Consider the following 11,877-nt stretch of genomic DNA (forward strand, 5'->3'; position numbering starts at 1 on the left):
TCTCAGAAGACTTTGTCAATAGGGGAAGGGAAGGCAATAATGAAAAAAATGTTTGCGAAACACTGTCGTAACCCATTTGGAGACTGCAAATTGAAAGCAAAAACAAAAGACGGAACTTTCATAAAATGGAAACCATGGGCTCCTATTTAAGACACAGGCCTGAAGGAAGGTCTTCAGAGAGCAAAGAGAGCAGGTTCACAGAGTCACCCATCTCACCAGGCCAGAAGCATCTGCAAGGTTCCCGATGGCCCCAGCCTGGTCCTTCCTCCTGGCACTGCTGCTGCTCAGCTGCAACGCCATCTGCTCTCTGGGCTGCCACCAGCCTCACTCCCACAGCCTGGCCAACAGGAGGGTCCTGACGCTCCTGCGACAACTGAGGAGGGTCTCCCCTTCCTCCTGCCTGCAGGACAGAAATGACTTCTCATTCCCCCAGGAGGTGCTGCATGGCAGCCAGTTGCAGAAGGCTCAGGCCATCTCTGTGCTCCACGAGGTGACCCAGCACACCTTCCAGCTCTTCAGCACAGAGGGCTCGGCCACCATGTGGGATGAGAGCCTCCTGGACAAGCTCCGCACTGCACTGGATCAGCAGCTCACTGACCTGCAAGCCTGTCTGAGGCAGGAGGAGGGGCTGCCAGGGGCTCCCCTGCTCAAGGAGGACTCCAGCCTGGCTGTGAGGAAATACTTCCACAGACTCACTCTCTATCTGCAAGAGAAGAGACACAGCCCTTGTGCCTGGGAGGTTGTCAGAGCACAAGTCATGAGAGCCTTCTCCTCCTCAACCAACTTGCAGGAGAGATTCAGGAGAAAGGACTGACACACACCTGGTTCAACACGGAAATGATTCTCACGAACCAACAGACCACAGTTTCTCCTGTGCTGCCATGTCAAGGACTCTCATTTCTGCTGTCATCCTGCCCTGAACTGAATCAATTTGTAAAATGATTTCAGGTATATTAAGTGACATCATGATCTACTCTACAGGCACTACTCAGTCGCAGATACTCAAGCTGATTCATCTACTTATTTATCTATTTGGACATTTATCTAATTTAATATTTATTTATTTATATATAAAGAATTAAATTATTTTGTTCATAAAATTATGTATGTATACTTAAGGGAAAAATATATTTTGTATATGTTTATATATATATATCATTAAACCTTACTATAAAAAACGTCCTTTCTTTTTCTTTAAAAAAAGCACATTAAGACTGAATATGCAACTTGATTAAAGAATGCATTTTACAATTCCTTCCCCCATCTTTATAATTTTCCCATTACAAGTAAAAATATACTTTCTCTAGCCCAGTGGTGTGTTGCTCTCAGGACGTAGCTGTGAGGATAATGAATCCAATCATTTTTGTAACTTTGATTTTTTTAACGGAAAGTAACATTCACATTTAATGGAATGTGAAGTCAAGTGGGCCTTAGAAAGCATCACTACGAACAAAGCTAGTGGAGGTGATGGAATTCCAGTTGAGCTATTTCAAATTCTGAAAGATGATGCTGTGAAAGTGCTGCACTCAATATACCAGCAATTTGGAAAACTCAGCAGTGGCCACAGGATTGGAAAAGTTCAGTTCTCATTCCAATCCCAAAGAAAGGCAATACCAAAGAATGCTCAAACAACCACACAATTGCACTCATCTCACATGCTAGTAAACTAATGCTCAAAATTCTCCAAGCCAGTCTTCAGCAATATGTGAACCATGAATTTCCAGATGTTCAAGCTGGTTTTAGAAAAGGCAGAGGAACCAGAAATCAAATTGTCAACATCCACTGGATCATCAAAAAAGCAAGAGAGTTCCAGAAAAACATCTATTTCTGCTTTACTGACTATGCCAAAGCCTTTGACTGTGTGGATCACAAAAAACTGTGGAAAATTCTGAAAGAGATGGGAATACCAGACCACCTGACCTGCCTCTTGAGAAACCTATATGCAGGTCAGGAAGCAACAGTTAGAACTGGACATGGAACAACAGACTGGTTCCAAATAGGAAAAGGAGTACGTCAAGGCTGTATATTGTTACCTTGCTTATTTAACTTATATGCAGGGTACATCATGAGAAATGCTGGGCTGGAAGAAACACAAGCTGGAATCAATATTGTCGGGAGAAATATCAGTAACCTCAGATATGGAGATGACACCACCCTTATGGCAGAGAGTGAAGAGGAACTAAGGAGCCTCTTGATAAAAGTGAAAGAGGAGAGTGAAAAAGTTGGCTTAAAGCTCAACATTCAGAAAACGAAGATCATGGCATCTGGTCCCATCACTTCATGGGAAATAGATGGGGAAACAGTGGAAACAGTTTCAGACTTTATTTTTTGGGCTCCAAAATCACTGCAGATGGTGATTGCAGCCTTGAAATTAAAAGACGCTTACTCCTTGGAAGGAAAGTTATGATCAACCTAGATAGCATAGTAAAAAGCAGAGACATTACTTTGCCAACAAAGATCCATCTAGTCAAGGCTATGGTTTTTCCAGTGGTCATGTATAGATGTGAGAGTTGGACTGTGAAGAAAGCTGAGCGCCGAAGAATTGATGCTTTTGAACTGTGGTGTTGGAGAAGACTCTTGAGAGTCCCTTGGACTGCAAGGAGATCCAGCCAGTCCATTCTAAAGGAGATGGGTCCTGGATGTTCTTTGGAAGGAATGATGCTAAAGCTGAAACTCCAGTACTTTGGCCACCTTGTGCGAAGAGTTGACTCATTGGAAAAGCCTCTGATGCTGGGAGGGATTGGGGGCAGGTGAAGGGGATCACAGAGGATGAGATGGCTGGATGGCATCACTGACTCAATGGATGTGAGTTTGAGTGAATTCCGGGAGTTGGTGATGGACAGGGAGGCCTGGCGTGCTGCAGCTCATGGGGTCACAAAGAGTAGGACACGACTGAGCGACTGAACTGAACTGAACTGAATCTAAAAAACAATAATGAGTTAATTTATAATAAAATGTTAACTATTTTTAAAATAGTATAATTAGTAGTAGAAATGACTATCAGTTAGCTTGAATGCTACAATGAAAGGGAGAAAAATGGAATTCCCCCAGTAGAAGGTGGATCAAGCTGTGAGAGGATGTAAAAATAAAAGGTAACTACTTATAATAGACATTTCAGTGCAAATGTTCAATGGATATTGGAGGTGGCAATTTACAAGCAATTTCATAAAGTGTAAGGCGTAACAGAAGAACTCATCAAATAGGACGAGAGTATGGAATGAGAAAAGGACTTAAAATGGAGTCCCATGACCTCAGTCTTAAAAGGGAGGGAATGGCACAAGGACGCAGCGATGGAACGGCCATGTGTTAACAGCACACGAGGGCAGGCGGATAAGGGAACCCAGGAGATCGGCTCTGCAGGGCAGTTTCCTCAGAGGCAGGAAGCAAACAGCAGGGGCTGTGAAGTGTGTGGTTCTGCTCTCCAGTCCTGGGCTGTTTCGGGTTGGATCCTAGTTCTCTTTTCCATAAAGTCCCTTGTCCATCCTTGCTGGTAATGTCACCTCATGGAGCCTCTGCATTGCTACTGAAAGACCAAATCCCAAAAGAGTTCAGAAGCCAATTTTTTCCCTTCTTATACTATAAAAGTAAGAAACATTATTAATGAATGAAGTGTTTGATTTTCTGCAACCTCCAAGGGGACTCACGCCAAGGGCCACCTTCCAGGATTGCAGCTGCTAGTGCCCTTGTCCCCACGGCAAGCCCCTGCTGACCCACCTCCATAGGAGACTCCACCTTTAGCAGGTAGGTCTGGTTTGGTACCCTGTGGGGTCACTGCTCCTTTCCACTGGGTCATGGTGCACTCAAGATTTTGTTTGTCCCCTTTGAGAATGGAGTCTTTTTCCAACAGTCCTGTGGAAGTCCTGTAATTAATCGCACTGGCCTTCAGAGTCAGATTCCTTGGGGATACCCAGTCCCTTTGCCAGATCTGCAGGCTTGGAAGCCTGACATAAGGCTCAGAACATGCACAACAGTGGGAGAACTTTTTTGGTATTACTGTTTTCCAGTTTCTCGGTTTCCCATCTGGCAGGTATGGGGTTTATTTTTATTGTGATTGAGCACCTCCTTCGCCTTGTTGCAGTTTCTTCGTTGGCTTTGGACGTGGGGTATCTTTTTTGGGTGGGCTCCAGAGCCCTCCTGTGGATGGTTTTCAACAGCTAGTTGCGATTTCAGTGCTCTCGCAGGATGAGATGAGTGCATGTCCTTCTATTCTGCCATTTTGAACCAGAAGCTAAGCCAAAACTTTGATACTTCACCATTGAAATAGGCTGAAGTATCTCATGCACACCTACTATATCTTTTATTCACCACCATGGACATACTTTGGCTGAGATTTGAACAGAGGGTTAATTACTGGAATTAGGTATGTTGCCTGTCTTCAAATAGTATGATTTTCTAAGACAGATCTTAAAAATCAAATGTCAATGTGCTGTACAGAAAATATTATTATCGAGGCATATCCAAGTTCCTGCAGTAACAAGTCAGGGTTCATTTATAAAAATTGATCAACAAAGATCCCACCAATTTATACATTTACCATATTTCAACTTTTATTATTTTAAGAATTTCTTATAGTCTGTAGTTTCCAAGATCAAAGTCTTTCTTTTCATTTTAAACACCCCTCCCCTACACACATCCTCCATCAGGACCTTCTAACTGAGAGTCCCTTAAATGGGGAGGAATTGACTCCCCAGAGCAGGAGCAAGTCTCCATTTCCTATTCCCACCCAGCATCCTGCACAGTGGTAGGATACTACTGGTCCTCAGGGCTGTCAATAAAAGTTTAAGTGTAATAATGATAATAATAATAATGATAAGCTTAAAAGAGTTTTACCAGTTAAACTGTTTGAAGACAACAATCTTGCTGCATTCTTTGTGGGTTACTCTTGTCTTCTCAGGTGACCAGTATATTTGTTATCTGGGCATCTCTTTAGTTCTCCCTCAATTTCCTGCATCATTTAGTCCAGTAGATTTTTCTGTCCTATGCTACAGTTTTCTCGGCTTTAAAATAGGGAAATGGGAGTGGATACACGTGTATTTATAGTTGATTTATATTGTTGTACAGCAGAAACCAGCACAACATTGTAAAGCAATTTTTCTCCAATTAAAAACAAAATAGGGATAACAGGAATACTGTAGTCCATTCAATATACCATCTCATGTTATGTACTCTATATGACGTTAATATAAACAACTTACAAAATTATCTTACATGAGTAGATTATATAAAGCATCACGGACACATGAAACAGCTGTAAGAGTTGTTACTGTGACAGGTGTATACAAAGGTTTCGCCATTATTTCATGTCTACCCTAAAGATGATTATGCCGTATATGTGCCTTACTCAGCTCTAATTTTTAATGCAAAAATTCTACCTCTGCAAATTAGAATACGTTAATCTTTTCTAGTATTGTACAAAGCATATCTACACATCTTGAAATTTTACTAACAAATAAAATAACTTATGACTGTACCAAGCACACTGAGATATTTAGCAGGCATCAGATCAACATGCAATCAGTTCATTTGGCATATAAGATGCTTATTAAGTAGCAAATGGTATATTAAGTGTAAACCTACATTATGCTGAAATAAAAAACATCTTGATTATGAATTTTAAAGCAACTTATCTATATGAAATGAAATTTTTAAAAAGTTAATAAAACTCTCCAATGAAAAACTATGTACAAATTTGAAAGCTTAACATAAGATCCTTAGTTAAAAGAAATGAGAAGAAAAAAAGATTTTGAAAATTGACATTAATTCCTTAAGGTAGTTACTGGGTCATACATTTGTCAAATATGGCTTTTGCTCAATTGAACTGAGATGAACAAAGAAGTAATTTTGAAAACATTACAGATCATTTTGCTTCCACTGAAGCCAGGAACTCAAAGTCTTGTTTTGGCATAAGGAAAATATTTAAACTTGGTGTGAGTTTAAGATTTATCTATACATTTAAAAATATTTTTCAACTACTTGAACGTTGCAGGAGAAATTACCATTTATATTAAATAAAATCATTTCCCCTTTCCCCAGGGGCTCCTGTAAGACTGTCTTGTCCTCAAGTCTTTCCACTGCATGGTCCCAATATCTAGATTACTGTCCAGAATGTAGATGCCTTTCCCCTTTCTCCAAATTAGTCTTTTTCCCCAAAAACAACTTGGAATCTGAAAACATACCGCAACATGCTCAGATTTACAGCCATCAATCACAGCATAAACAGGCACCAGTGTAAACTGCTCTGGCTAAAATCTCCACCCAGGAAGGTGAGGATGTATGCAGGGGCAGGTGCAGAAATCAAAGGCTCTGAGCAAAGCCACTGAAAGGCTCCCCTGGGCAGTCTGGCCCGAAAAGGAAGGTTAGTCACTGCTCCTGGGGCGCCACGCACTCCCTGGGCCCCAGCAGCACCTAGCTCAGCTGGAGGCTCCTGCCTACAGGGCCTCTCCGGTTCTCCCTGTGGACTTGGTGCTGGAGTTCGAGGCGCTGGACCTGGAGACAGGTGTGCTGGGCGAGCAAGGCCAGTTGGTCTGTTACAGGGAGTTCTGTGGTGCCCTCCCGGTAGCTGGGGCGCAGGGAAGGCAGCTTAGAGCACCTTGTTGAGCTGTAGCCCTCAGTTTCACAGAAGTGCTGAGTTTGGGGGATTCCTGGTCTCTCAGAGGGTGGCAATGGTGATGATCACCATTCTCCAGGGCTGGAGAACACCACCCTCCATGTCATCAGGGAAGGGGTTGGCATCTGGTGGGCTTGGTGATGCTGCAGATGTCAGGCTGTGCCAGGCTTTATCCAGCTGTTCTCAGCACCTTCCTGCAAGTAAGGTCTGTAAATAGGTCAGAATTGTCACTTTCTGCACTTTTCTCAATTTTGTTTCCACTAAAAAACTTCCCTTCTATTCTTGGCATCAGAGAATGTCACAGCTTCGATGCTTGTTTTGTGTTATTACACTGGAAATGAAATTTTGTTCATGGAAAAGTCTCAGTCCAAAAGGAGATATTCATCTATATGAGTCAACTCAGCTTGAAATAAAAACATGAAACTCAGTCTAACTCTCTTCTTTAGTCTAAAAGAGAACTTAGAGGTATGACTCCATAGTCTATTTTGACAGTTTTTAAATTGAACCAAAATAAATCTAGCCATAACTCTCTGCATTTTCTTTTTAAGGTCTAATACATAAGGTTTTAATTCTTCCACAATTATTTACAGGACCCTAGCTCTCATTTTCTGATGGTCTACAGATAATAGTGGCATAATACTGAACATGGGTTAATTCATACAATTCTCTTCATTCTGTACCAAAGTGTGCTGACTGCACACACATGGGACAGTGTGCCTGGAGATGTGGATTCCAGGAGAGTCACGTGGGGATGGTGTCTGCCATCCTGGGAGCAGGAGAGTGGACACTGGAGGAGGATGAGGAGGAAGGAGGCAGCAGGAGCTCAGAGCAGCTGAGGGCCAGTACTCAGAGCTGATGGAGGAGGGACTGGGAGCAGCAGGAAGCTCTGCTCTCACACTATCTGAGCTCCTGAGCGTAGCCGACACCAGACTTTCACTTCCTCTCCTAAAAGATGAAGACAACTTTAGTACCATCACAGAGGACATTGTATAGTCCAAATAATATGAAGTTTGCAAATTATAGGCTGAGCACATGGAAATTAGTGAATGATAACAGTCTTTTTATCAATATAACCAAGAGTCACCTGTTTACTCCACCCTCAGTCCAACCAAGAGAAGCTCTGCCTGAAAGTCCCTTAACACTGTCAAGGGTCTGCATTTTGAGGCCCCAAGTGTTAATTCTAGGAGAGGGACTGCCTGCAGGACTCTGAAGGAGCCCAGGAGCCCAAGTTTCCTCCCTTTTGATCAATGCCTGGTACATTATGGAGAGAAATCCCACAGCACTTGAAGTTCTTTGCAGAGAAACAGATTCTAGGAAAGTTGTCTAATGAAACACAACTGCTCTGTTAATATGGAGAAGGCAATGGCACCCCACTGCAGTACTCATACCTGGAAAATCCCATGGATGGAGGAGCCTGGTAGGCTGCAGTCCATGGGGTCACTAAGAGTTAGATACAACTGGGCAACTTCACTTTGACTTTTCCGTTTCCTGCATTGGAGAAGGAAATGGCAACCCACTCCAGTGTTCTTGCCTGGAGAATCCCAGGGACAGGGGAGCCTGGTGGGCTGCCGTCTATGGGGTCGCACAGAGTCGGACACGACTGAAGCAACTTAGCAGCAGCAGCAGCAACTCTGTTAATAAATGAGATAAGTCGTCCTTTTCCTCAACCTCAGTTAGTTTCAGTTAGACCACCTCTGATGCTACTTTTTAAGACACTGATTATGTTATACTTTAAAATCACACTGGGAGAAAAAGAAACCAGATTTGTAGTTACCAAAAGTAAGGGGTGGCTGAAGAGGAAATCAGATGAAGGCAGTCTAAAGGTAATATTTTTTCTTAATAGAAAAAAAAAAGGAGACATTAAAAAAAAAAAAAAGATACGGAGAGAAGGAAAATGGTTAAAATGCTGTGTTTTGAGGCCCCCCCCAAAAGCATAGTCTAGGATAGGGGGCAGCCAACAAGTCTATAAAGGAGCAGATCCCAAGATTCCAGGCTTATGGCAGTCCTGGAACATTATGGAAAGAAATCTTACAGCCCTTGAATTCTTTTGCAGAGAACCAGCATTTTGAAAAATTGTCTGACAAAATAATGGCTGCTCTGTGAAGAGTATAAATGAGGTAAACAGTCCCTTGGTTGGATGGCATCACCGACTCAATGGACATGAGTTTGGGTAAACTCTGTGAGTTGGTGACGAACAGGGCGGCCTGGTGTGCTGCGGTTCATGGGGTCGAAAAGAGTGGGACACGACTGAGCGACTGAACTGAATTGAACTGAAACAGTTCCTTACATCATGCTCAGTTAGTCTCAGACCACCTTTGGTGATATTATTTTAAGACAAAGGCTTTTTTAATGGTTACAGAGACCAGGAAATCGGTTATACAATGAAACAGGAAAGAATGACAAGAAATGGGACATTCCTATACTTTCATCCAGGGAAGATGGCAACAGTACTTCTAAAGCGATTTCTTGGGTTAGTACTGGGGCAAAGTAAGAAAGGACTTCTCTTAAGCGTGATATGTAAAAAGGCACCAAGTCTAAGACAGCAAGATAAATAATATTATAATTCAATATTAAAAAACGAAACTGCCAAAATATACATGCTGAACAAAACATCAAAATTTTCAAGAAAGACAAGAAATGCCCTTTTATTTGCAAGACCATATGTGTCTTACAAAGAAAGGCTTCACATTGCCAATGAAATCTGGGCAATTTTCATTTCATCTATAAAATTCTTCCCAAAGAAAATGAAAAGATCAGACCTGTAAATGCCTTCAACGCTTTGTACAGGACACTGCCTCTTCTTCCTCTGGTTCCTCTCTCCATCTCTCTCTTCCATCCTTCTTTCCTTTCTTTTTGACTGCACAGCACTGCATGTGGGATCTTAGTTCCCAGACCAGACATCAGATTCGCACCTCTTGCTTTGAAAGCTCAGTCTTGCTCATTGGACCAGGGACATCTGCACTAATTCTTTTTTCTACACTACACGCAAGGTGGGGTGCTGGCAGTGGTGTTTCAGAAACTCGGGTTAAATAAAAATTATTTAAGACTGTCACAGAGTCACAAGAAATTGTCAAATATAGAAGTGATCTTGAATATATTGAGCTTGCTTCCATTAAAGCCAGGAAAGTAAAATCATATTAAATTCTTGTTTCAGTATGAATGAACCATAGCTTAAAAAGAATTTAATAAAATACAAATAAATATTAATACATATTTTAATATTCATACCTAATAACATATACCTAATATTTAAAATGTTTTAATTAAAATAAATGTTTTAATACTCATACATTTAACATCATATATCTAATATTTAAAATGTTTTCATAAAAATATTGCACAACTAAAAGTTTTAAAATATTTAATGAGACAAATATAATTAAGTATAAATTTAAAGGCATACATTCCTGTTCGTTTTTGAATATTCCTACTTTTCAGTTGTTCAATACTTACTCCCTCACTTCAAGGCCAGCTCCTTGAACGACACCCTAAAAGTCCCAGAGCCTCTCCAGGGGCGCACAGCTCCCCCGTCCTCGGCCCGGGTGGGGACCGCGCTCGGACTCGCCCCCAGGGCGTCCCCAACACCGTCCAGTCGTCCCATAGCCGCCGCCAAGCTCCCCATTCCCTGAGCTGCCCCTTCTTCGCGCCAGAAACGAGCCCGAATCTGTAAAATCGGCCCCAACTCGCTCTAATTCGCTTCAAACGCCTCAGTAAACGCCTTTTCTTTGTAAAAATGGCCTTGCTCTAGTTTCTGTGCGAAAAGGAAGCACAACATTCATTGGACGGCCAGGAATGCAAGGTTCCGGGCTTGCCATCACACAAAATGTCTCTGGAGAGGGCTGGATTGAAATTTTCTTGGTGCTGCTGCTGCTAAGTCGCTTCAGTCGTGTCCGATTCTGTGCGACCCCATAGACGGCAGCCCACCAGGCTCTCCCGTCTCTGGAATTCTCCAGGCAAGAACACTGGAGTGGGTTGCCATTTCCTTCTCCAATGCATTTAAGTGAAAAGTGAAAGTGAAGTCGCTCGGTCGTCTCCGACTCTTAGCTATTTCTTAGTGCACTATTAAAGGAACAGCAACTTGGTCTCTGAGCAGCGACGCCTTTCTTCTCTGGCTGCCAAACCCGCTGAAACGACGTCTCAGAACTCCCAAACTCCCTAATAAAACCGATAAGGAGACATCCTGCGCCCTCTTGCGGCCTGCTAGAGAAGCGCTCTCCCACGACCGGGCGAAGAAACCTTTGGCTCATTGATTAGTGGTGTCCGCACGCCCCCTGTTGGCCTTCCAGTGAATCACGGAAACTCTGTATCAGTTCAGTTCAGTTCAGTCCAGTTCAGTTCAATCGTCCAGTCGTGTCCGACTCTGCGACCCCATTAACAGCACGCAGCATGACAGGCCTCCCTGTCCATCACCAACTCCCTGAGCCTACCCAAACTCATGTCCATTGAGTCGGTGATGCCATCCAATCATCTCATCCTCTGTCATCCCCTTCTCCTGCCCTCAATGTTTCCCAGCACAAGGGTTTTTTCAAAAGAGTCAGCTTTTCCGATCAGGTGGCCAAATTATTGTAGTTTCGCTTCAAAATCAGTCCTTCCAATGAACACCCAGGACTGATCTCCTTTAGGATGAACTGGTTGGACCTCCTTGCAGTCCAAGGGACTCTCAAGAGTCTTCTCCAACACCACAGTTCAAAAGCATCAATTCTTCGGCGCTCAACTTTCTTTATAGTCCAATTCTCACATCCTTACATGACTACTGGAAAAACGACAGCCTTGACTAGACAGACCTTTGTTGGCAAAGAAATGTCTCTGTTTTTTAATATACTGTCTAGGTTTGTCATCACTTTACTTCCAAGGAGTAAGTGTCTTTTAATTTCACGGCTGCAGTCACCATCTGCAGTGATTTTGGAGCCCCACAAATAAAGTCTGCCACTGTTTCCACTCTTTCCCCATCTATGTGCCATGAAGTGATGGGACAGGATGCCATAATCTTTGTTTTCTGAATGTTGAACTTTAAGCCAACTTTTTCACTCTCCTCTTTCACTTTCATCAAGAGGCTCTTTAGTTCTTCTTCACTTTCTGCCATAAGGGCGGTGTCATCTGCATATCTGAGGTTACTGATATTTCTCCCAGCAACCTTGATTCCAGCTTGTGCTTCCTCCAGCACAGCATTTCTCATGATGTACTCTGCATATAAGTTAAATAAGCAGGGTGACAATATACAGCCTTGATGTACTCCTTTTCCTATTTGGAACCAGTCTGTTGTTCCATGT

The 11,877-nt window shown here is 42.6% G+C and overlaps 1 protein-coding gene and 1 long non-coding RNA gene across 3 annotated transcripts; one reads left to right on the top strand and one right to left on the bottom strand.

Moving 5' to 3' along the window:
- LOC133252533 (interferon alpha-1-like) lies at nucleotides 1-1,150 on the top strand. Its single transcript, XM_061425177.1, has one exon. The coding sequence runs from the start codon at nucleotides 245-247 to the stop codon at nucleotides 812-814; it is 570 nt and encodes a 189-aa protein (XP_061281161.1). The 5' UTR covers nucleotides 1-244; the 3' UTR covers nucleotides 815-1,150.
- A 3,371-nt stretch (nucleotides 1,151-4,521) lies between these two features.
- On the bottom strand, nucleotides 4,522-11,877 carry LOC133252534 (uncharacterized). 2 transcript variants are annotated; one of them, XR_009737963.1, is made up of 3 exons: nucleotides 10,061-11,860; nucleotides 7,996-8,238; nucleotides 4,522-7,552 (listed from the first exon to the last, which is right to left on the bottom strand). It is a non-coding gene; the product is annotated as an uncharacterized LOC133252534 (long non-coding RNA). The 2 variants fall into 2 exon arrangements; XR_009737962.1 differs by having other exon boundaries at nucleotides 7,996-11,877.

Source organism: Bos javanicus, chromosome 8 (genome assembly GCF_032452875.1).
Source record: "Bos javanicus breed banteng chromosome 8, ARS-OSU_banteng_1.0, whole genome shotgun sequence".
NCBI classification, from domain to species: Eukaryota; Metazoa; Chordata; class Mammalia; order Artiodactyla; family Bovidae; genus Bos; species Bos javanicus.